This window comes from Salvelinus alpinus, chromosome 25, assembly GCF_045679555.1.
Source record: "Salvelinus alpinus chromosome 25, SLU_Salpinus.1, whole genome shotgun sequence".
Taxonomy (NCBI): domain Eukaryota; kingdom Metazoa; phylum Chordata; class Actinopteri; order Salmoniformes; family Salmonidae; genus Salvelinus; species Salvelinus alpinus.
In genome coordinates, this window is record NC_092110.1 from 10,503,880 (window position 1) to 10,529,730 (window position 25,851).

Sequence of the window (25,851 nt, forward strand, 5' to 3'; positions counted from 1 at the left end):
TATGATTTTTATTCTACCCACACGTCGTCTAGCCTAATGACACCAAATGAGTAATCAAACCCATGACCTGAAATATCATGGCACATTACCCAAATTGTTTAACAAGTTAAATGCAACAATCACAAATAGACAAAGCTCAAGATGTTAAATCAATGGCAACATCTCGAATTAACTTTTGAACTGCAAGGAATAGACTTGAGGAATAGACTGTCTTGTTGCTTTATTGTCTCTGACGCCATCAAGCGGTAGCAAATGTTGCTGATTCAAGAAGGCATATAGTCCGGAAGGCCTAGGATCGAAAATGCTGAAAGATCATTCATTTGTGGCATGTACTTTGCTGACACTTATTGTAGGGTTGTATGTTGTAGTCCAATTCTTTACGCATTTCTGAATCCGTGAAAAATTGAACATTTCCATCAAAGACATGTATTTTTTACAGAATCCGCAAAACATACATAACCGTTTATTAAGATGACCAAAAGAGAAAGTCTTTTGGCTACTAGCCTACACAAAAAAGCATGATACATGTGGAATATTGGATGACAAAAATTGGCCCCTAATTTTATCTGAATGCAGGCTTTTATTATACTAACACATTCTCAATCTGAAATATGTAATTTTGTTGATTCCTAGTTGCAGTCTAAACCGAAAATAATTAAAATACGAATGACTTTTGCAAAATGTATAACGTAAAAGTGGTAAAAGTATACCCAACCTAATCACAAGGTCATTAAATTATGGCATGAAAATGAATTGCAAAAAGTATACTAACTTTGAAAAATGTCCTCTCATTTCGTTTGACAAAAATATTTAAAAGATAAGAATACACTTCATATCATGTATTTCTTTCTCACCCAATGTGCTGATAAAAATATTCTCACATTTTCAAAACAAGATTGGTAGCCTATAATCCATACAATTAAATATCGGTGACATATTTACTTAAAATACACATGCATAATTCTAATATCGGCAAATCTGTCATTGACATCATGCATAATTAGCTTGAAACTTCGTTTGAGCATGGTAAGGATGATCTATTTATATGTTCCTACACAAGAGATATTAGTTCAATTACCAAATGTGGTGATTCGAAAATGACTGTGGTTTGAAATGTGTAAAATGAAATAGGCCAACTGAATGTAATTTTTTCTATTGAATAAATAAATTCGCTTTTTATATAGGCACTGGCATTAAATCTCATGAGCATGCAGCCATCTTGAGTACATCAACACAAGGAGAAAATTAAGATATCAATTGTTGCTAACATATCATAAACCAATGCTAATGGTTAATAACAGAAAGATTGTGGCATTTGATTTGACCATTGTAAAGGTAATATTAAGATATAAATTGTTATGATGACTCTATTCTAATAACACAGGAAATATCCCAAATCACTTTCCAAAGAGCTTCTTGAAGACACTCTTGTTCTTGGGTTTGTCTTTGGTCTCAGGGTCATTGAGGCTTTGTGGAGGTAGAGGAGGTTGGGCAGTGGGAGGATGGCTCCTCTGTAAGGAACTCAGTCTCTGAGTTATTACAGTCCCTGGAACAAGACCGCACATTATGTTATGAGGCATCAAAGTAGTTCAGAGTATTTTATAAGGATTTAGTAATAATATTACAATGTTAACATGCCAAAAAATGTAGTGAAGAATTTAATATCTTTCTGTACAAAAATGGTTGTTTGTAACCATTGTTTTGGTTATGCAGTCTCACCTGGAATTTATTTCAGTTTCAAAATGGTTGTTTTTGTAATATTTCAAGTTGTGGGAAACTAATGCATGTGTAGTCTCACCTTCATCTTTGGTCCCCCCTCCTGTAGGGTAGCGGTGCTTGTTGTAATAGGTATGGGGGGGCTTTGGTGGTGGCCCTATATCGCTCTCAAAACTTTCATTGGAAACCACACTTTCTCTGGAGCCAACTCTGGAACCAACACTTTCACTGGAGCCAACTCTGAGAAACCCTTTGTTCTCAGAAGCATCATTGATGTTGACCTGTTTGGAGTACTGGTGATCTACTGTGTCCTTTGAGGAGTTCCTGAAAGAAATGGGAATTGGCAAATTTTTCAAATATCAAGATACTATATATTCACTCAATTTTATAATGAGAACATCACTCAAAAACACCAGGATTCAAATAAATTGTTTATTTGGCAAACTATTCGGTAAAGGCACTGGTAAAATATGTGTTATTCATTTATAATAACAACATTTTAAGAAATGGCCCTTCTGTTTGACAGTTGCCTTACCCAGAATCCTCAGAGTCAGAGAAGCTTCCAGACTTGGTGCAGTTCTGAAGTTCCTCTACCCATTTGAGCTGCTGCTCTCGGCTAAAGGCAGCAAACAGGTACTGACTTCCATCATGCAGACTAACGGACATACACAGAAAGCAGAACAGACAGTCACATACATTTACATTTTGTCAGAGGAGCAGTCTTTGTATACTTTATTACAAGTCCTCAAACCTCTAACATGGCATGTTTTATATAGTACTTAGAAATAGCTTGATTTTCCACTTGAAGCATGGATTCTCTTTCAGTAATGTGAAAGGCTCACGTTAGTTTGAAGGTATGGTCTTTTCTCCTATAGTATGGGTTTTCCTTACACACTGCTCCAACCATATTGATGGGGGGCCATAGGGAAGACCTCTGTAAAAAAGCAGTGACATACTGTACGTTCAAAAGTCATTGTTCTCTCTAAAAGCACCTGTGAATTTAACTTTAAAATCTTTTTCTGTAGACTTGATGAATAAGCAGTACCTCTGTAGCTGCGTCTCTGTCTTTGAAAAGATTGAGTGTCTCCCGCTCCAGTAATGCATAGACAGCATCCCAGTTCTCCAAACCCTGCAAACCAATACAGTTTCACAGTTTTACTGCTTTATCTAACTGTAAATTATGAATGATTTGTTCATAAAAAAAAAAACCACAGGAGATGACCTAGCATCAACAATTGTTTTAAGGTCAGAATGTTTCGGTCTCCCACATTGAGAAAGTAAAACAGGGTCTTACTTTGTTTCCGCTTTGTTTCACCTTGATCTCCAACATCCCATCCATTCTGGCAGGCACTTGACCACTGACCTACACAGATGTAAACAACACAGTTCTCAAGATGGAAAACAGTAGACATAGTGTAAAACGTAAACAAACATGTGCTATCCACTCAGACTCAGAGTGTAGTTTGTTAATTAGTTAGTTAGTGATCTGATCTCACATCAGATGTCGAGTCTGACAGCGTAGCCATCTCCTCTGGTAGGTCCTCTAGTTTCCTGTGGTGTAGCAGTAGAGGGGAAGGGGGCAGGTCTCTGGAGGGGGGAGGGACATCTCCGGAAAGGGGAGGGAGTTTAGGGGGTGTGGTGGGTTCGTTATCTGGCTGCTCAGGATTTTCAGAGAGGACAGGTGCAGATACAGGTGAGGGTAGGGGAGATGCATGTGAGGCTGGCTCAGGTGAGGTTGGGGCCGACACAGGTGTTTCTGGGGCCAGCTTCTCATGCCTGGCTAACGTCTCTTTGAGGGAGAGCCTTGGCTTGGGGGCGATAGATGGTCTATCTGTGGGAGGCAACTCTTCTTCCTTCACTGACAATCTATGGGGTCTGTAGCAGGAGTGGCTACTGCTCTCTGTAGTGGGAGAGGATGGAGGGGATGGAGGAGGGTTGACTGGAGGGGTGAAGCGTGGGGATCTAGAGGGGGCCACAGAGGCAGGGTTCTGGGTGGTCAGGGCCCTAGGGGCGGGGCTGGGAGGGGGGCTACTGGAGATGGAGGGAGATGAATCTGGATCAGGTGTTTTGCCGGTGCTGGTTCTGCGGACCCGGTCTGTGGGTTTTAGGAGTTTAGGGCCAGTGGGTCGGGGGGTCTTCGGGTCAGACGGTTTCCTCTTCAGGGAGGTCACCCTGGAAAGCTTCTTCCTGGAATTTTCTCCATCATCACCATGGAGGCTTTGTAATCTCTGCTCTCTCTAAAAAATATATAATACAACTATGTGTGAGAGTAATCTACTGTATCCATGCCAAAGCCATCTTTTGGGTTGTCATTGTTCAAAACCAAAAGGAGTTGTATGGTTTAATGGAGTTAGCCAACATTCAACAGCCATAACATCAGTTGTCAGGAAAGGTGAATAGCGTCCTCATCTTTCACTCACCTGTGTTTTCTTCTTCTGTAAGGTGCAAAACCTGTCACTCTGGGCTTGAATCATAGCCTCCAAGTCCTCCTGTTTCTTCATCAACTCCAGAACGTCTGACACAGAGTCCTGGGAAAGGAGACGTCACTGAGCATCTTAACCAGGCTTAACCAACTTTCACTTAGTGGGTCGAAAAGGAAAATACATAGCACTAAATCCAAGGACCAGTATCATCAAACATCTTGAATTCAAGAAAATATTCACTATTTCATACTATTGTCAGAAAGCATGATGACTTATGTAAGTGACAAGGTTCAAACCCTGGTCTCCTGCACCACAATCCTATGTTAACACCTAGGCTTTTAATTGGGCTGTCCACCAGTTAAAAGACTCACCCCGTACTCCTCTACCCTCAGAGTAGCTTCGTAGGTACTGAGCCAGTGCTCTGCCTGCTCCAGCTCCCTCTGTAGATGTAGGATCTCCAGTTCCTCCTGGTACAACACCCTCCTCTCCTCCCAGACCTCCTGCACCCGCATCTCCAGCTCCTGCAGCTCCAGAAGACGATCCTCCAACTGCAATTTGGCAGCAATAGATAGCTTTATTAAATGTTCCTATAACAATATTTAACATTGTGACACAAGACATATTAATAGAAACAAGGACAATAATGCTTAAAATAATGCAAATTCAATAGCAAAAGAGAAACGTAACATTTCCGTATCTTGCCATTACATTGATGTTTAGGTTTCTTTGACATTATGTCTAAATTGTTAAGTACTGTGCTATTACCTCTTGGCACATGAAGTTGCCTTCCTCTACGAGGTATCTGCCCTCATCTTTCACAGCCTGTGATTTGTTGAGCTGCTTGTCAATCTGAACATGGTACTCTTCGTGTCTTTTGATTAGCTGCTCCAGGTCAGCACCCTCCCCTCCTGACCCCTCCCCTCTCACCAGGGACAGGGTCTCTTTCAGCCATGCCCTGGGCAACACAGGGAAAAATAAAATAACCTCATAATTGAAAAAATAATAGCACTTCAATTTACTTAAAAATGTTCAAATTAGATCCAGGTCACACCTCAATAATTATACGTTCATAAAGCATACATTACACATCTATAAGCACATCATAAATGTGATATTATAGAATTGGCTCTCATCTTGGGTCTTATCTTATCAAACCTAATTACATGAAATCAAAAGAAGTAGACCTACATGAGTTCTGTCCACTCTGTGAGGTATCTCTGCATAGCCTCAGCCTGCCCCAGTCTCTTCCTGCGTTGGATGGCCTTGGCATGCAGACTAGCCCAGCTAGCCTCCACTTCCTGTAGTCTCTCACCCAGACTGGCCTGCACCTGGGGGTACTTCCTGGTTAGGCCCCGCCCCTCCTCTTTAGTCCGAGACACCTCTCCCTCGATGACCGCCAAGTCTCTCTGGAAACAAACAGTTATTTGATGGGTGAGTTAGTGTAACCGGCTGTTAGCTCACCGAGTTAAAGGCCTTCATTTAGGGAGCTAAAGCAAGTCATCAGGTCTTGGATGGCTAATGAAATGGTGAATCTTTGGAGTCTGCCTCAATAAAACTGCTCTGCTACCATCTCAGTCAAACATGTTAAATAAACTTTGGTTGTGTACTGTACCTCCAGTCCTTCATGTTGTCTGATGAGTGCCTGGATACTGAGTAGATCATGATCGTGGTCGTCAGAGTCCAACACCACCTCCTTCTCACTCATCCAACCCTTCAGCTCGTCCACGTCATGATCAAACTGGTGCACCTCTCGGGCAGACTTCAGGTTCTGTCACACAAAATGGCTGATAAATCACCATGGCTCAGGTCAATTACCCACAGTAATATGTAAATAATACTTAGAAGGAGAGTGTTTAACGCACATCAAGCTTGGTACAGGAGCTGGGGGGGAAAAAATAGGGCCACTATAGAATTGTGAGTAGACGTTGCCTTTCTTCCCTACCGTTTAATGTCCCACTTAAGTAGTGACTTATAATATTATTGATAGAAGAACTGGACTTAGACTTTTACCTCCGCTCTAATCTTCACATTCCGGTTGAGCTCGTCCCATAACTTGTGCAGCGCTGCCTCTCGTCTCGGGCCTTCAGCAGACTTCACCTCCTGTCGTAGTTGTTGAACAGTGCTGAGTTTACTCTGGCCCAGCGTGTTCACCTCAGCCACAAAGTCTTCAAACTTCTTCTGCAACATCTGGAGGAACGTAACTTTATTAAGAAAAGCGTGGCCTCTGCCTCTAAACTAAAATGCATTCGATATCGATCATTACTTGTCTGATTACAGTACTTTACCAAGACTGTAATCTCACAACGATTGTTTTTCGCTACAGCAATATAGAAACGATACATACACCCAACAGCTGATACAAACGGTCCAGTACTTGGCTTATCCATACTGGCCCTATTCCCATCCTCCAAGACATGGGTCAAAACTTTTAAAAACACTTGAGCTGCACCTAATTTGCTCTGTATAATGGAACCAATGGAATAGTCCACTCTGCATCTATACCTCCACATCCTCCAGGTCTTGTCCAAAGTCTTCTGACTCAGCCAGGGTCTTGCGGGAGCACAGCCAGTTCTGCAGCTCCCGGGCCTCTCTCTCAAACACATAAAGGTTCAGCTGGTCCTCCAGAGCTGCCCGTCGCGAGCCAGAGACACGCAGCAGACTCTCATACTCATCCAGCACGTCTGGAAGACTCTTACTCACTAAATGGCTGACGTGAAATGAGAGAAATGGTATCATGTCAATGGGCTTACAACATTTGGAAGGAGAGACAAACATTAAGAAATAAACTAAATGGATTTAGAAATCACTAAATGTACATATTTCAAATATGTGAATGTAGTTAAATATGTGAATATAGAATATGAATATATCTGTGAGACCACATATGTTAATTCCTGACAATGATAACAGATAAAGTGAATAATGTACATACTGTAATGTTTCTATACTGTACCTGTTGGGGTGGCCACAGTGCTCCAGTTTAGCGCCAGTCTCCTGAAGAGACTCTACTTTCAGCCGCTGGTTCTCCATGTCCAGGTCTACAGAGTCCAGCTTCCTCAGGAGGACCTCGGTGGCCTCCTCACTCTTCCCAAAATCTTTGGACTCTAACATTGGTCTCTGCTCATCCATCCACAGTTGTAGTTCTGAAACCTAAAGAGAAACGTAAGCTTATAAAAGGTTCTTCAGTGGGCATCATATCTGGGTGGCACATAAAAGTCCCTCACTGTAGAAAGTTGGGTAGAAAAATGTATTGGGAGAGAGTTTTTGTGGATCGTGGAACCTGTGTTCGTGTCCAAAGAGAATGTATAGAGAGTATGGTCAGTGGTCACAGTTATCTACCTCAGAGAGGAAGGTCTGTATCTTCAGAGCCTCCTGTAGCAGTCGGCCCCTGTTTTCTGACTCTGTCTTCAGGCTCTCAAAAATCTTCTTGAGCTCAGCCAGCTTCTCGCTGATCTCATGCGAGGCAAAGTGTCTGCCCCTCACCAGGTTCTGCCCTGCGGTCTGGACAGCCTGCACCAGAGGGGTACGGCTCGCTATCTCTTGCACCAGAGCCTGCACACACACACACACACACACACACACACACACACACACACACACACACACACACACACACACACACACACACACACACACACACACACACACACACACACACACACACACACACACACACACACACACACACACACACACACAGACACAGAGGTTCAACCAATCAACCAATGGAATCTTACATGCATAACACTTTTTACAAATACATTTCTCACAAAGTTCTTGACAGAAACCCAAGCCTAACGTTGTTGTTAGTATCTTAAACTTCTCTAGGATAGGGGGCAGAGTTTTCACTTTGGGAAAAATTGCGTGCCCAATTTCAACTTCGTTCTACTCATCCCCAGAATATAAGATATGCACATTATTAGTAGATAGAAAACACTCTGAAGTTTCTAAAACTGTTTGAATCATATCTTTAAGTATAACAGAACTTATGTAGCAGGCAAAACCCTGAGGACTAACCATTCTTTTTTTTAAAGTCACTGTCTGTTCAATGAGTTTTCATTGGGAGGCCAGATTTCTAATCACTCTGTTCTCAGTTCCTACTGCTTCCACTGGATGTCACCAGTCTTGGGAAATAGGTTGAGGTTATTCATTTGTGCAATGAAGAAGAAGGCCATCAGGAAGTAGAGTAACGTCTTGTGTACTGTTTGAGAGTTGCGCAAGACTAAAAAAATGTAGCGTTAGTTTGTTGATCTCCTGTATTGAAAACAGATAGACCAGTCTTCAATTTGATCAATTATTAACGTTTACAAATACCTTAAGTTGTATTACAAAAGTACTTTGAAATGTTTTGGCAAAGTTTAGAGGTCATTTTTTAGATATTTTGTAGTGACTTTGTGCGTTAATTGGAAGCTGTTTTTTTCTGGATCAACCGCGCCAAATAAATGGACAATTTGGATATATATGGACGGAATTAATCGAACAAAAGGACCATTTGTGATGTTTATGGGACATATTGGAGTGCCAACAAAAGAATCTCATCAAAGGTAATGCATGTTTTATATTTTATATATGCGTTTTGAGTAGCGCCGGCATGGTTGAAATATGCTACACTCTCTTTGTTGACATTGTGCTATCATCAGATAATAGCATCTTATGCTTTCGCCGAAAAGCCTTTTTGAAATCTGACATGTTGGCTGGATTCACAACGAGTGTAGCTTTCATTTGGTATCTTATATGTGTGATTTAATGAAAGTTTGATTTTCTATAATTTTTTTGAATTTGGCGCTCTACATTTTCCCTGGCTATTGGCCAGGTGGGACGCAAGCGTCCCGCTATCCCAGAGAGGTTTTAACTGCAAACTGGAACATTGACCATCCCTGTCTCTGACCTGATGTTTTTTGACCATAGACTGAGTACTCTGTAGGGAGGTTCCCCAGTCTTTGGCGGAGGCAGAGGGCAGTTTGTCCTGGACCCAGACCAGCTCATCCTCCATGTCACGGTAGAACTGGAACAACAGCTGCCAGGATTCTAAGGTCTCCCGTCGGTTCTGCAATGGCTCAGCCAGACTGTTATATCTGCAAAAACGAAAGTTGGTTAAAATCAGTCTCGAAGGACCATGAAAAAAAAAGACCCAAAACTTACTACTGTGTAAAACCCTTATATTTCCTTTCACAAGCGCAGTCTCACAGCCATGCAGTATTGGTGTGTGTGTGCTCTGTTACATAGTAATAAATGTGTGTTTTGTTAATCTGTCTCGTACTCTGACTAATATTTAAATGTAGTTGGGGAGAATCAAAGACATTATATGCTTTGCCAGTATTATTTATATATCTTTGACAAAAAACAACAACGTACCTATTGACAGTTTGGCCTACTCGTTGCTGGATCTCCTGGGCCAGGAAGTTGCCCTTGGAGCTGAAGTCCTTTGCTGTATCCACCAGGCCCTGGATCCTCTCCAGATAGCCATCCACTACCTCCTCCAGGTCCTGTAGAGCCTTCAGCAGCCTGCTGACTGACGGGAGGTCAGTGCCACAGTCCTCGTTGGTTACTTCAACTTCTACGGACCCAAGCCACTCCTCGATGTCGTCCAGAGAACGTTGGAACTGTAAAGCCTGGTGGTAGAAAATAACAATTTCATTGAAGAATTATAGCTTAACACTTTACTTAAAGACCAAGAGCAGTCAAAATATGTTTTATATCATATTGTACAACAGCTGATGAAACTAACACTGTAAAAGTATGAAGGCATTTGATCAGTGTTATTTCCTAATAGTTGCTGGTACAATCTACACAAGACCTTCTATTCAGCAGGTTTTGCATGGGTGGAGTTTTGGCTTGCCTCGTGACATCAGCAGCCGATATAAGTTAATATAGACCAATAACAAAAGAGAGTCTAACTCCGACCACTCCCAAACAGTCCTAGCTAAATTCTTGTTTGAGAATTATTTTTGTTAAAAAGCTATTTTTGTTTCTTTTCAACCATTTTAATGGAAAACTATAAAAGTCAGGTATTTAATTGTTGCCCAGAAAATATTTGATATTGAAATAAAAACAGCTGCATTCGGCCTTTTTAAGCAGAATGCTTTATTACTTTACCTGGAGGGGATGTTGTCTCTGCAAATACACTACAAGACCAAAAGTATCTGGACACCTGCTCGTCAAACGTCTCATTCCAAAATCATGGACATTAAAATGGAGTTGGTCTCCCCTTTGCTGCTATAACAAGCTCCACTTTTCTGGGAAGGCTTTCCACTAGATATTGGAACATTGCTGCAGGGACTTGCTTCCATTCAGCCACAAGAGCATTAGTGAGGTCGGGCACTGATGTTGGGCGATTAGGCCTGGCTCGCAGTTGGTAGCGTTCTCCAGGCATCAGCCAAACCCAGATTCATCCGTCGGATTGTCAGATGGTGAAGCGTAATTCATCACTCCAGAGAATGTGTGTCCACTGCTCCAGAGTCCAATGGCGGCGAGCTTTACACCACTCCAGCCAACGCTTGGTATTGTGCATGGTGATCTTAGGCTTGTGCGGGGCTGCTCGGCCATGGAAACCCATTTCACGAAGCTCCCGACAAACAGTTATTGTGCTGACAATGCTTGCAGAGGCAGTATTGCAACCCGAGGACAGACTATTTTTACCCGTTTACATGCATTAGCACTCGCCAGTCTCGTTCAGCACTCGCCGGTCCCGTTCTGTGAGCTTGTGTAGCCTACCACAAGCTGAGCCGTTGTTGCTCCTAGACATTTCCACTTCACAATAACAGGACTTACACTTGACAGAGGCAGCTCTAACAGCGCAAAACTTTTATGAACGGACTTGTTGGAAAGGTGACATCCTATGACAGTGCCACATTAAAAGTCACTGAGCTCTTCAGTAAGATCATTCTATTACCAATGTTTCCCTAAGGAGATTGCATGGGTGTGTGCTCGATTTTATACACCCGTCAGCAACGGCGGGTGTGGCTGAAATAGCCTAATCAACATACTTTTGTATGTGTAGGCGACCAATAAAATTTGATTTGATTTTTAGTTTATCATCTCATAAAAGTTACATTCTCTTTTTCACAGTATCATCTACTGTATCTATCATCAAAGATGAGTACAATACGTCTATGAGGTGCAAATACCTGGTAGGCCTGCTGCAGACGAGATTTCTTCTCTTTACAGTTGTTGAGGAGCAGGTCCCAGCCATGGTTAAGGTCCTTCAGCCACGGTTTGATCTTCCCAGGAGTGGAGTGACCCGCTGCTATCATTCTCTCACCCTCCTGTGGGTGAACATTGACTCAGTTAGCAGTGACTGGTCTAGGCAAGTGTTATTAACTGTGCTGTGGATAACATCTGCCGATACACTGGTCTCAGAACAGAGGACCTTGCAGATTCTATGAAGGACAAAGAGCTATGTTATTCTATCTGAAGGTGTATTGAGCTGTCATAAGCCATAGGCAAGTACTGAGATACTACTCTGTGATTAATGTGCACCGAAAGCACTTATTCACACATACCTTAGTAAGAGTGTCAACTCGGTTACGGTTCGCTAAGATCTCAGCCTCAAAGCTCTGGTGTTTCAGTAGTTTGGCCTGGAGGTTGATGGGGTCTCTCCAGCTTTCATCCAGGGCCACTGCATTCCTCTCATTGAGCCACGAGCACACCTGCAGGTTCCAGTTATCACACATTACTTACAGTGCCTTCAGAAAGTATTCATACCCCTTGACTTATTCCACATGTTGTTTTACAGCCTAAATTCAAAATGTATTACATAGATTAGTTCTCACCCATCTACACACAATACCCCATAATGACAAAGTGAAAATGAAACACAGAAATATCTAATTTACATAAGTATTCACACACCCGATGCTATGAACCTCCAAATTAAGCTCAGGAAGCATCCAATTGTCTTTGATAATCCATGTCCCTACAACTTGATTGAAGTCCACCTGTGGCCAATTCAACTGATTGGACATGATTTAGAAAGACACACCTATCTATATAAGGTCCCACAGTTGACAGAACATGTCAGAGCTGAAAATATACTATTAAGTCCAAGGACCTGTCCGTAGATCTCCGAGATAGAATTGTGATGAGGCATATATCTGGGAAAGGGTATAAAAATGTCTAGAGTGTTTAAAGTTTCCATGACCACAGTGGTCTCCATCATTGGGAAATGTAAAAAATATTGAACTACCCAGACTCTGCCTAGAGCTGGCCGTCCAACCAAACTGAGCAAACGGGCAAGAAAAACCTTGGTCAAGGAGATTATCAAGAACCCAATGAACACTCTGACAGAACTACAGAGTTCCTTGGCTGAGATGGGAGAACCTGCCAGGACAACAGTCTCTACAGCACTTCACAAATCTGGACTTAGTGGGAGTGGCCAGACAGAAGCCATTCCTGAGAAAAAGGCACGACAGCACGCCTGGAGTTTGGAAAAAGACGTGAAAGACTGAAATCATAAGGCAAAAGGTTTAGTGGTCTGATGAGACAAAACGTTTTGGCACGAATGCAAAGCGCTATGTCTGGAGAACCAGGCACAGCTCATCACCCATTTAACACTATCCCTACCGTAAAGCATGGTGGTGGGAACATCATGCTATGGGGATGCTTTTCAGCGGCAGGGACTGAGAGACTGGAAAGAATAGAGGGAATAATGAAAGGAGGCAAATGCAGGCAAATCCTTGATGAGATCCTACTTCATAGTGCAAACAACCTTAGACTGGGACGAAGATTTACGTTCCAACAGGACAATGACCCCAAGCTTACAGCCAAAGCAACACCGGGATGGCTTCAGAACAAGAATGTGAAAATCCTTGAGTGGCCCAGCCAAAGCCCAGACTTGAATCCCACTGAAAATTTGTGGAAAGACTTGAAGATTGCTGTTCACTGCAGCTACCCATCTAATTTAACAGAACTTGAGAAAATCTGCAGGGAAGAATGCGAGAAAATCCCCAAATCCAGAAGTGCAAAGCTGATAAAGAAATACCCAAGATGACTCAAAGCTGTAATCGCCGCCAAAGGTGCTTCTACAAAGTATTCACTCAGGGGTATACTTATGTTTTAGTCTTGCATATCAACCTCATCGACCCACACTAACATTGAGTTGGTTAAAGCGGACCCTTCAAGCAAACCCAACTTCTCATACCTCATAGCTGCTACCCAGGAACGTCTGGAGTTGTAGAGATTCTTCAAGAGCCTTCCGGCGAACCTTACTCATTTCCAACAGTTTTCCTTTTCTGGAGAGAGGCATGGTTTTTGAGTCAGGTATAGCAAACAAAGGCAGAAGAAATCATTTCATACACCAAACAATATCTTTGTATATGGGCAGTCTTTGAAAACAGGGAAATATTTGGCTCATAGTTCATTGTTGGCTTCTACCTGAGCAGCACAGACTTGCTCTTGCACTTGATATTGTCCAAGTCAAAGTGTTTCTGCTGGATCAGCTGTTGGGCGAACCGCTCCACTCCTTCTACCTGCTCCATCTGAGCATCCAGAGTGTTCTCAAACAGGGCTTGCTTTCTCTGGAGGGTCTCCACATCAGAGAGAGAACTCTGCAATAATCAATCAATGTCACAATTTAAACAACACATCTGATGCAGCCTTCATAAGTCCTTTAAAAAGGCCTACATAAATTGTTCACACATAATTTACGAGCAAAGACATTGAGTTCCTACCCCAAGGTCTTCATTGGCCAGAAAGGCCTCCTTGTTGCTCAACCAGCTCTCACTCTGCTCCATGTAGCCAAGGAATATCTGAAATGAAAACAAGATTTATGTAACTTTTTAAAATGTATTTTACCCTTATTTTATTAGGTGCGTTGACTGCCACCAATAAGCAATAAATAAGCAGGAAAACATGCCTAATGTTTGATGAGCTACATTCACAACATAAATTGTACAAATGTCTCTAAGTTAGGGTTACCTGTAGGCCTAGAGCCTGATCCAGAGTCTTCTTCCTGTTCTGCCAGGTCTGGCTCAGACCCATCTTGGCCTCTTCCAGCTTGGTCAGAGACTTATTGATCTCTGATGATGAGCTGTGTCCAGACTTTACCAGACTCAAGCCAAAGTCTCTGACAGAGTCGATACGCTCCCCCCGTGCATCAATCTCAGTCTAGAACACATTAACACATTTAATCTCTTCCGGAAACATACATTTGCAATTTAAATGGGTCTTATGGGAGGTTAAAATATTTGGGGGATTTTTTAAAACTTATATTTAACATCACTAGGAAAGGTTGAAAACCTCCTTTCCTAGTGAGACCTAGAAAGATAAAACAGCAAGGAGACCTAGAAAGATAGCCAAGATAACTTGAATATCATAATCAGTCGTCACCTTCCAGTCTTGATGTTCTACTATGAATCGCTCTGCTTCGTTCTTGCTCTTGGGCAGGCCTTTCTCTCCCATCTCAGAGCTCTGCTTCAGGGTCCAGTCCAGTAGGAGGCGCTGGTTAGCCTTGAACAGCTGCAGCTGGTGAGCCTCCTGCAGCCTCTCCTTCCTGTAACATCACTTCCTATTAGTCTCTCTGCCGCTTCCCCATACCCCATAATAAAACAAGAGGAAGTAGATGGTGTCCTAACAGAGCACACACATCTATACTGTCATAATGACTTGAATAATGATTCCATTGTGTCATTTTTGCAAGATCAAAGTACACTATATATACACAAAGGTATGTGGACACCCCTTCAAATTAGAGGATTTGGCTATTTCAGCCACACACGTTGCTGACAGGTATATAAAATAAGGCACACAGCTATGCAATGGCCTTATAGAAGAGCTCATTGACTTTCAACATGGTTCGTGAAATTTCTGCCCTGCTAGAGCTGCCCCGGTCAACTGTAAGTTGATGCCAAGCGTCGGCTGGAGTGGTGTAAAGCTCGCCTCCATTGGACTCTGGAGCAGTGGAAACGTGTTCTCTGGAGTGATGAATCACGCTTCACCATCTGACAGTCCCACGGACGAATCTGGGGTTGGCAGATGCCAGGAGAACGCTACCTGCCCCAATGCAGAGTGCCAACTGTAAAGTTTGGTGGAGGAGGAATAATTGTCTGGGGCTGTTTTTCATGGTTCGGGCTAGGTTCCAGTGAAGGAAAATCTTAACGCTACAGCATACAATGACATTCTAGACGATTCTGAGCTTACAACTTTGTGAGATCATTGTGGAAGAACTTGATTGACCTGCACAGAGCCTTGACCTCAACCCCATTGAAGACCTTTGGGATGAACTGGAACGCCAACTGCGAGCCAGGCCTAATCTCCCACGTCAGTGCCCGACCTCAGTAATGCTTGTGGCTGAATGGAAGCAAGTCCTCACAGCAATGTTCCAACATTTGGGGAAAGCGTTCCCAGAAGAGAGGAAGATGTTATAGCAGCAAAAAGGGGAACCAACTCCATATTAATGCCCATGATTTTGGAATGAGATGTTCGACGAACAGGTGTCCACATACTTTTGGCCGTGTAGTGTATCACGTTTGGAAAGAGTACATATTTTCAGGATATTTCAGTTACTATTTGCAACACACCTGAGTTTAATGTCCTTCTCTAGCTTCACAAGGCCGGTTTTGACCTCTTTCTGCTTTTTGCTCAGTTTGTCGGCCATCACAGACTGAGCTTTCAGGCGGTCAGCGGTGTCCTTTTCCAGTGCCTGGCAAATCAACACAAGACCAGGATGCAATTAGTTGGTCTTTCAAATATTCGATTCAATTCACCTATATTTTTCTGTTTCACTGTAAAACGCATTACAGTATATCAGGCCATGTTGTGGCTTCTTCTCACCTTGCCTCTTTCCTGTATGACTCCAGCCTCACGTTCAGTCTCCTCGTGGCGTCGTATCAGATTCTCCACACTCTCCACATCCCAGCCACAGTCCTGGCCTTGCAGCAGATGCATCTACAATAGGAATCCCAGCAGATAGGAATTAAATACAATATGATGTGGACACTCTTTCAAGACAACAAGGGTGTGTCATGGCGTTGCCTTGTTGGTGAGGTTTATGACCCCCATAAATACCTTTCCCCCTTACCTCTCTCTACTCTACAGATTTGACTCTTGGAAAAGCCATTTGTTAACATTGAGAGAGTCTGGTAACATCAAAAGGGTGGGGAACGGAAACATATTTCTCTAATCCAACCAGTTCAAAATATCTGTTGGTACTTAAAGAATATGATATCAGATCCGTTGTCGTCTGAGACATTATTACTGATGATAGGATGACATAAACTGTATATTGGAAAGTCTACACATTATAGTTATCAGATTCACATGGAATTGTTGTGCAATTTAAATGTTTAAATATGAAACGATGAAATGTAATTTTAGCTTCTAAATGAGAGAATTGTTTTCATAAGTGAACTATGCTCAACTCAGTGGCCCCGTCCATGTGAACAGACATTGGTTGTAAACTATAAAACACGCCCTTCTCTCCACCACTACAAAAGCCCATTGACGAAAAGTCAACCTTGTGTTCCCGATGACGTGAGGACTGCTGTCCATACGTTTAAAAGGGCTAATATCAACTACAGAACTAAGCCAACCTCAGCGTGAGCTCTGGTTGTGAATGGTTGAACGACTACAACCTAACGAAATTAACATTGTGTTCCTGGTGACGTGAGGACTGATGTCAATGTATGATCCATCCTGTGTATATGCAATTCTGTGTGATTATTTAGGTATTTAGTAAATAAATAATTAAACCACATTTGTATTGCTGATTCAACTTGTTATCCAGGGTTCGTGAAGATAACCGAGAATTTTACGACGTTCAGATGAGACTGAATAAGGTGACGATTAATAATTGACTGCTAGGGCCTCCCGAGTGGCGCAGTGGTCTAAGGCACATCGCAGTGCTAGCTGTGCCACCAGAGATTCTGGGTTTGAGCCCAGGCTCTGTTGCAGCCGGCCGCGACCGGGAGGCCCATGGCGCGGCGCACGGGTTAGGGAGGGTTTGGCCGGCAGGGATATCCTTGTCTCATCGTGCACTAGCAACTCCTGTGGCGGGCTGAGCGCAGTGCACGCTGACACGGTCGCCAGGTGTACGGTGCTTCCTCCGACACATTGGTGCGGCTGGCTTCCGGGTTGGATGGGCATTGTGTCAAGAAGCAGTGCGGCTTGGTTGGGTTGTGTTTCGGAGGACGCATGGCTCTCGACCTTCGCCTCTCCCGAGTCCGTACGGGAGTTGCAGCGATGGGACAAGACTGTAACTACCAATTGGGGAGAAAAAAGGGGTGAAAAATACAAAAAACATATAAAATAATAATAATAATTGACTGCTATTGATATAAAAGATTACCAGGTCTTTAAACAGGGTGCCGTGGTGCCCCGACTTTCTAGCTAATTACATTTACATGATTAGTTTAATCAGGTAATATTAATTACAGAAAAATTACTTTATAAAATAGCTTGACAGGTGTATACTCAAATACTGTACTCTGAAACTGAGATCTGTGATATCTTCTTATGACATCTGTTACAGTAAGTCATACATAAGACACTTAATGTTAAGTAGGTTTTATAGAGAAGGGCTAAGATGAAGCCATTCCAACCTTCTCATTGGCTCTCTCCCGGACTTCATCCAGTTCTCTGATGAGAGAGTGGATCACCAGCGCTGCCTCCAGCTTCTTCTTATAGCTGCTCAGGTTGCCATGGAACTTACTCCATCTGATGGAAGGTGTGGTGAAAAGAAAAGGTGTTAGAGCAGGTCCAAAAAATATATAAATTATACTACAGTATGTGTACAGTACATTACAACTTTTCTGGTTGAAAAAAGGCATCGGAACCTGTGAGCTGTAGAAATAGTTTTCCTCTTGAAGGACAAACATCACCACAGTCATCATCATCATCAATTAATTTTCTCAGTAGGCTGGGTGTCACCTGTCATTAAGCTGCTGTCTGCGCTGTTTCACTGTGGCCAGTTCGTCACTGTTCTGCCTCTCCAGCCGAGCAGCCAGGTTGTTGATGGCCTTGATGTGAGCATCGTCCACTGTGACTTCCTGAAATAAAACGCACTCAATTCAATTTTCCAATTCTCCTTCTTGATAAGGGTCACTAAACTCGCCCAAAGTTCCAAGACCAGCAGCGATGGCAAACGCTAGTACTGTAAATGCCGTATGTTCGTTCAGAAACAAACTCACCCCAGAGCCTGATCCTCTAAACTCATTCAGTTTCTTCAGCAGTTGGAGCCCATGCTCATAGTCTGTGCCAACATCCCCTATGTTTATCATGACCTCCTGAAAAAGAACAGAACACATACAACAAAGCTATGTGAAAATTAATTATTTCCATGTTTGTGTTTTATATTATCAATATGCGGGACATGCTGACAACTACTGGTATCGTGGTAGCTCCTGCATTCTTCTTGCAATCCAACGTTTTGTGGTTGCATTCTCATCTAAAGTCTCACGTTGCCATACTGCCTACTCTTGAACGTTCCTTCATACATTGCTCTTCTAGGTGGTGTGCTCTGACAAAAGGTTGTTGTTGACTGAAGTTTAACACATTTAACACTGAAACTTGCATCTGATTCAAGTGTGCAGGGACTTCTTTTCATAGCTCTTCTAGGACTCCTTGTTCTAGTCCATGCTTACCTTCTGTCTGATCCAGACCTCCACCTGGTCCACCTTCTGCAGGAACTCCAGGAAGTCTCTGTTGTCTTCTAGAACCTTCCCCCTGGCGGCCACCGCCAGCTTCAGCTCCTCCCAGTGTTTCTCAAGAGCTGCAACACTACGACGAACCTCCTGGGACTTAGGGTGATGCAGAGACACCAGCTCCTCACCAGCCTAGGCCAGCACAGGGGTCAGTTTTAGTCAGCTCAAACATTGATACATGAATCTCTATGACATATTATGACGTATGAGACATTATAAAGGCTCCTACATGCTTATAAGAAGTTGTAAAGGATTATAAGGATAAAGTGTTACTGAACTATGTACTGTAGTTATCGCTGACAAGAAACCCTCCCCAGTGTAGTTTAATAACAGCTCATACCAGCTGCACTGAGTCAATGATTCTGCTGTGGGCGAGAATCTCTGCCTCAAAGACTTGATGTTTTTGGAGCAGCTTCATCTTGGTCTGCAGGTTGCTCAGGTCCACCTTGGAATCCTCCTGCATCTTCTGCATACGCTCCGACACCCACTCCTCAGCCTGGGCCAAAGACAGACATCATCACAACATCGCTTCATCTACCACAGGCAGACCTTGGTTCAAATTGTAATTATTTTCTATAATTATTTCTCTCTAAATACTCCATCTACACTTGATTGAGCTTTTCTGGTGCAAGGGAACTAATGGACTAGTCTCGAAGTGCAAGCCCATCTGGCACTCCAGGTCAGCCAGGCTCAACGGGTGAAAGTAGTTGAAAGAAAACAAATAGCATTTGAATCATTGATGAATAAAAGAACTAGACTGCTTCCAAGATGGCCGACCGTAGTTTTCAACGTAATCTACTCTCATTCGCATACACCGTTTCGTGGTTGTTAACATCTTTCTTACTGCGTCTGCGCACTAGCACTCAGTGCACACTGGACAGACAGCAGTATTGCGCGAACATGCTCTGGGAACTCTGTCAGAGCGTGCTAAGCACGTGGACAGCTAAACAAGCCAATCGGCACTTCCCCTGGCTAGCTGAGCTCATGATGTCAGAGCATGAATATAAAATGTTAATATCTTTAGCTGTAAGTAATGGAAAAGGAATTGGCCACAGCTACAATTATTTAAATAATTCAATGGATAGTTTGTACTCAAAGGTGATGACTAAAGTGTCTTCTTAGGAATTTTCAAATTGGACTTTTCTATGGGGCCGTCTACAGGAATTGTCTTTCTGGGCCAGACATCAGTTAAACTGCAGTACCGAAGCAAAACTGAAAGTGCAGTCAAAAGCGTGCTTCTGGCCCGGAACCCTGGCCCCTGGATTGGAACCCATGTCTGACCACAGGTGATGTGTGGTACTGTACCTCGGCAGCATTGCGGTTGAAGATGCAGAGCAGCCTGGAGATTGCCAACTCCTCTCTGCGTTTGATTGACAGTCCCTTAATCCTGCTTCGCCTCTCCAGGAGGGCCTTCAGCTTGCTGTGGATGTGGCCGGCTTTCTCACGACTGAAGTCTTCCTTCTTCAGTCTCTCAGCAAGGTCCTTCAGCAATGATATCTAAAGAGCAATGACAGTGCTGTGGTTGAACAGGCTGAGACACATACACAGAACACTTGACAGTGTATGTTATATCATAGATTATTAAATTCCAAGATGCATGTACCCTGAAAATATATATATAATATAAACGTAACATGAAAAGTGTTGGTCCCATGTTTCCTGAACTGAAAGATCCCAGAAATATACACAAAAAGCTTATTTCTCTCAGATTTTGTGCACAAATTTGTTTACATCCCTGTTACTTAACATTTCTCCTTTGTCAAGATCATCCATCCACCTGACAGGTGTGGTATATCAAGAAGCTGATTAAACAGCATGATCATTACACAGGTGCACCTTGTGCTGGGGACAATAAAAGGCCACTCTAAAATGTACAGTTTTGTCACATTACACAATGCCACTGAGGAGTATTTCTGTCTGTAATGAAGCCCTGTTGTGCGGAAAAACTCATTCTGATTGGCTGGCTTCCCAGTCGGTGGGCCTATGCCCTCCCAGGCCCACCCATGGCTGTGCCCCTGCCCAGTCACATGAAATCCATAGATTTAGGCCTAATTTATTTATTTCAATTGACTGATTTCCTTATATGAACTATAACTCAGTAAAATCATTGAAATTGTTGCATGCTGCGTTTATAGATATGGAGCAACCCCAGATTTGGCCCCTCGGGGGCGTAGCAGCCACTATAACACAATCTACATAACCAAGTTGTGATCATCATCTTTCAGATGCAATTGGAACAGAGTTGATAGCCCATAATGTTCCAAAGTTAGAGTTAAAAGTGTGATGGCACCAGCGCCCATATTGCCTATATAGCCAATATCAGTAGGCATTTTACGTCGTACAGGTATGTCAGATTAGCTCAATCGCCAACTTTTTCAGCCTCTAAGTACCACAGAAACAACCCTTTGAATGAATAACAGACAAATGTTCATAACAAGAGGCCATGGATGAAATTAATCAAAATATCTGTTCAAATCATGAAAAACATACAAACATGTCTATTTTGATACATCACATTTTGACCATAAATGTGTAATAAAAAAATCAAATGCTTATTTGGGGGAATTTTTAGTATTTACAAAAAAAAAGTGTTACTGCTTGACGGACAGTATCTCTTTGAAATTATTACCACAGTCTCTCTCTGAAATGATTACCAATTGTATCTCTTTCAAATCATTACTAATTATCAAAAATTATCCCAGTTGGCGTTTTTAAGCAAAAATTATGTTAGCGCTTTCAGAGTTAAGGACAATGGGATAGTGCACTTCATAAAGATGGACAGCGGAGGATTGAAGGAATTCAGACCTTGTCCTCCTGAGTGCTGAGGAGTTTCTCAAAGGCTTCATGGCGTTTTATGAGTCCCTCTGTCTCATCAACTGACGTCCCCAGATCACTGTTCTTCAGAAGGATCTGGAAGGAAAAACAAGTTGGGGGCATTCAAAATATGAACATGTACCGCAGCATAGGAGAACATGTGTTTTGCTTCAAAATGGATGTAATTGCACCGTCAGGGGCTTGCACTGACAATGTGAGTCTTGAAACAGAGCATATATTCTTTGATTGACCAGCTTTGACCTCTGACCTCTTGGGAGTTGGTGATCTTCTCCATGCTCTCGGTGTCCCTGTAGAAGACCTGTTCCAGGTGGGTCCCCTCCAGGCCTCTCTGTTTCCTCTCCCAGTGGCCATGAAGTGAGTCCCTCTCCTCCTGTAGACCACTCAGCTTATCCTGGACCTGGTAGGAGGAAGACACCACACATTGCCAGCTTATTTAGGTACCATTTATGTAAAACCAACTCTCTCCTCTTGTATGTATTCAAGCCTCAGAATGCTGGGACAGTAGAAAATATTTGCACAGAAAACATTGAGACATTTATAGGAATACAGAGTGTGTATATGCTCATTCAATGTGTGTAATTCTGCTGCAACTGAATTGTGTTTCTGTGACAATAAAGAACTACTAAATTGAATACCTCTCTTGCGTTGTGTCTGTCCTGCACCTGCAGCTCTTGCCCCATAGCCACTGCCTGGTCGTAGGTCTCCTCCCGGGCCACGATCTCAGCCCACAGCTGCTGGTGCTGGGCCAGGTGCAGGTCACAGGTGGCCACGTCTCTAATAGACTCCTCCGCTGTCATCCCACTCAACACCTGGGCACACCACAGAGCATAGTCCTGGACCTAGAACACCAAAATAGACGTTAAAACCAACATGCAATATATACATCATGTAATATCCAAATCAATCAGTGTAACAAGAACTAGGAAACTCTTAATGCTGATTTCCTAGACTCAAATTAAGTCTACCCCTGGACTAAAAAGCACGTTCAATGTAGAATCGCCATTGACAATGCTTATTAGTCCTGGTAAAGGATCAGAGAGAGTTTGCAAACGGAAATGGTGTCTCTAATGGTTAATATAGAGTCAGTTACCGTGTTGAGGAAGAGGTAGCGTTGGCGTGCCCGTTTGAGGTCTCCCTCCCTCTGGTCCATGTGGAGGCGCAGCTTCTCCCAGTGCTCCACCACCTCCTGTTGTTGATCCTGCAGGAGAACCCTCATCTCTGGGGAGCACAGGTCCAGGGTGGAGTCTGCCATATCCAGCAGCTCCTGGAGCTAAGAACAACCCATATGATAGGAAGATTCATAGATGGACAATGAAGACATGCAGGCAACCCCCACAACTGGCCTGGATGGTAATTTGAGCGACCTGTGCGCCAGAAGATTATGTTAGCCCGCTGGGCTAAAACCTAGACCAGTCTATGGCAAGGTTACTTATCACACAAGCGTGGCTCACAAAACCACCTCCATTACAGTAACCACTGAGTGAAATATCCTCAAAGAACAGCTTAGAAAGCCCTAGCTCAATCGTTAGCTCAAGAAAATGGAAGAGTAAGTGACAGTTTTATACAATCTACAGTATAATACAGGGCAAAACATTTTTGGGAATTCTGGGTGAACGGATTATCATTGATTGTATTGTTGTTAAAGTCAGTCAATAAGAACATTTGATCACAAAAGTTGTGGGTAAACTATTGATGTGTTGTGTTCAGTACCTGCTGCTCGTTCCCTGCTAGCACGTGGACTAGAGCCTCGTGTTTACGAAGCTGCAAAAGCACCCCTCGCAGGTCCCTGGCGATGTCATCAGGAATGCTCTTGTACCTCTCCTGTGGTGGTTGGAGAGAGAGCGAGAGAGACGGGGGGATGGATGGATGGAGAGAGAGAACACAGACAGAGGATGAATCACACAAACTCAATAATAATTTATCAGCATGCATTTGCTAAGCAGTAGTGACTTTTATTTGCATTACACAATTCGATTTTACCCTCACACTTAATTTACATGGTGTACTTTCAGTGAGCATTACACAGCTGATTGTTTGTCTGAGTCAGATCAGTGCCTTAAATTAAGTTGATGTCCTGACACCACACGGATAAGGAGCACAGTAAACATTTTAGGTCAAGACTGATACTTTTACACAGAGATTAACTCTATATGAACTCTGAGCAACACTGAGCCTCTCAGCAAGTCACTGAGCTATTATACACTACCGTTCAAAAGTTTGGGGTCACTTAGAAATGTCCTTGTTTTTGAAAGAAAAGCAAATTCTTTGTCCATTAAATTGATCAGAAATACAGTGTAGACATTGTTAATGTTGTAAATGGCAGCTGGAATTGGCAGATTTTTTATGGAATATCTACAAAGGCATAGAGGCCCATTATCAGCAACCATCACTCCTGTGTTCCAATGGCACGTTGTGTTAGCTAATCCAAGTTTATCATTTTAAAAGGCTAAGTGATCATTAGAAAGCCCTTTTGCTATTATGTTAGCACAGCTGAAAACTGTTCTGATTAAAGAAGCAATAAAACTGGCTTTCTTTAGACTAGTTGAGTATCTGGAGCATCAGCATTTGCGGGTTCGATTACAGGCTCAAAATGGCCAGAAACAAAGAACTTTCTCCTGAAACTCGTCAGTCTATTCTTGTTCTGAGAAATTAAGGCTATTCCATATGAGAAATTGCGAAGAAACTGAAGATCTTGTACAACGCTGTGTACTACTCCCTTCACAGAACAGCGCAAATTGGCTCTAACCAGAATAGAAAGAGGAGTGGGAGGTCCCGGTGCATAACTGAGCAAGAGGACAAGTACATTAGTGTGTCTAGTTTGAGAAACAGACGCCTCACAAGTCCTCAACTGGCAGCTTCATTTAATAATACCCGCAAAACACCAGACTCAACGTCAACAGTGAAGAGGCGACTCCAGGATACTGGCCTTCTAGCCAGAGTTGCAAAGAAAAAGCCATATCTCAGACTTGCCAATAAAAAGAAAAGATTAAGATGGGCAAAAGAACACAGACACAGGAAGATTGGAAAAAAGTCCAGAAAATCTAAGTTTGAGGTGTTCAGATCACAAAGAAGAACATTCGTGAGATGCAGAAAACATGAAAAGATGCTGGAGGAGTGCTTGACGCCATCTGTCAAGCATGGTGGAGGCAATGTGATGGTCTGGGGGTGCTTTGGTGGTGGTAAAGTGGGAGATTTCTACAGAGTAAAAGGGATCTTGAAGTAGGAAGGCTACCACTCCATTTTGCAACGCCATGCCATACATACCCTGTGGACGGCGCTCAGTTGGAGCCAATTTCCTCCTACAACAGGACAATGACCCAAAGCACAGCTCCAAACTATGCAACTATTTAGGGAAGAAGCAGTCAGCTGGTATTCTGTCTATAATGGAGTGGCCAGCACAGTCACCGGATCTCAACCCTATTGAGCTGTTGTGGGAGCAGCTTGACCGTATGGTACCTAAGTGCCCATCAAGCCAATCCAACTTGTGGGAGGTGCTTCAGGAAGCATGGGGTGAAATCTCTTCAGATTACCTCAACAAATTGACAACTAGAATGCCAAAAGGTCTGCAAGGATGTAATTGCTGCAAGTGGAGGATCATTTGACGAAAGCAAAGTTTGAAGGACGCGATTATTATTTCAATTAAAAATCATTATGTATAACCTTGTCAATGTCTTGACTATATTTCCTATTCATTTTGCAACTCATGTTTTCATGGAAAAGAATGACATTTCTAAGCGACCCTACATTTTTGAACGGTAGAGTATTTATTTGATTTAACCTTTATTTAACTAAACAAGTCAGTTAAGAACAAATTCTTATTTACAATAACGGCCTACACCGGCCAAACCCGGACAACGCTGGGCTATTTGTGCACCACCCTATGGGACTACCAATCATGGCCGGTTGTGATACAGCCTGGATTCGAACCAGGGTGTCTGTAATGACGCCTCTAGCTCTGAGATGCAGTGCCTTAGACCACTGCGCCGCTCACGAGCCCTACTTTCAAGGCACTTTCTAATTCATCCAAAATATACTTATTTATGCTTAAACTGTACCTCAATATGTCCTAAGGCATCGGTGAGATCTCTGTAAAACTTGTGACACTCCTCGGCTTTGAGTAAACGGTCTTTGCGGTCTTTGGCCAAGTCCTGCAGTTCCTCCCATGACAATCTATGAAACAGGAGGGAAACAAGACAAAAACAACCGACTCAGGTCATCAGGTAAGATCTCTTTAACATTAC

The 25,851-nt window shown here is 42.9% G+C and overlaps 1 protein-coding gene across 1 annotated transcript in view; it reads right to left on the minus strand.

Moving 5' to 3' along the window:
- Nucleotides 1-25,851, minus strand: part of sptbn5 (spectrin, beta, non-erythrocytic 5) — a 57,833-nt gene continuing 31,982 nt past the window's right edge. Inside the window, exons 32-70 of the mRNA XM_071365024.1 lie at nt 25,666-25,780; nt 23,321-23,431; nt 22,701-22,880; nt 22,246-22,449; nt 21,858-22,007; nt 21,581-21,685; nt 20,081-20,272; nt 19,116-19,271; nt 18,716-18,907; nt 18,263-18,358; nt 18,003-18,121; nt 17,675-17,789; nt 15,909-16,022; nt 15,656-15,777; nt 14,466-14,628; nt 14,055-14,243; nt 13,808-13,885; nt 13,512-13,684; nt 13,279-13,369; nt 11,642-11,788; nt 11,267-11,404; nt 9,495-9,751; nt 9,028-9,214; nt 7,479-7,691; nt 7,093-7,289; nt 6,642-6,846; nt 6,150-6,326; nt 5,752-5,907; nt 5,328-5,545; nt 4,905-5,094; nt 4,511-4,687; nt 4,137-4,244; nt 3,213-3,953; nt 3,011-3,079; nt 2,762-2,845; nt 2,559-2,650; nt 2,252-2,371; nt 1,799-2,040; nt 1-1,546 (exon numbers count right to left, since the gene is read on the minus strand). Of these exons, the coding sequence (XP_071221125.1) occupies nt 1,398-1,546; nt 1,799-2,040; nt 2,252-2,371; nt 2,559-2,650; nt 2,762-2,845; nt 3,011-3,079; nt 3,213-3,953; nt 4,137-4,244; nt 4,511-4,687; nt 4,905-5,094; nt 5,328-5,545; nt 5,752-5,907; nt 6,150-6,326; nt 6,642-6,846; nt 7,093-7,289; nt 7,479-7,691; nt 9,028-9,214; nt 9,495-9,751; nt 11,267-11,404; nt 11,642-11,788; nt 13,279-13,369; nt 13,512-13,684; nt 13,808-13,885; nt 14,055-14,243; nt 14,466-14,628; nt 15,656-15,777; nt 15,909-16,022; nt 17,675-17,789; nt 18,003-18,121; nt 18,263-18,358; nt 18,716-18,907; nt 19,116-19,271; nt 20,081-20,272; nt 21,581-21,685; nt 21,858-22,007; nt 22,246-22,449; nt 22,701-22,880; nt 23,321-23,431; nt 25,666-25,780 (6,532 nt within the window). The 3' untranslated portion in view covers nt 1-1,397. The remainder of the gene's footprint in view (nt 1,547-1,798; nt 2,041-2,251; nt 2,372-2,558; nt 2,651-2,761; nt 2,846-3,010; nt 3,080-3,212; nt 3,954-4,136; nt 4,245-4,510; nt 4,688-4,904; nt 5,095-5,327; nt 5,546-5,751; nt 5,908-6,149; nt 6,327-6,641; nt 6,847-7,092; nt 7,290-7,478; nt 7,692-9,027; nt 9,215-9,494; nt 9,752-11,266; nt 11,405-11,641; nt 11,789-13,278; nt 13,370-13,511; nt 13,685-13,807; nt 13,886-14,054; nt 14,244-14,465; nt 14,629-15,655; nt 15,778-15,908; nt 16,023-17,674; nt 17,790-18,002; nt 18,122-18,262; nt 18,359-18,715; nt 18,908-19,115; nt 19,272-20,080; nt 20,273-21,580; nt 21,686-21,857; nt 22,008-22,245; nt 22,450-22,700; nt 22,881-23,320; nt 23,432-25,665; nt 25,781-25,851) is intronic.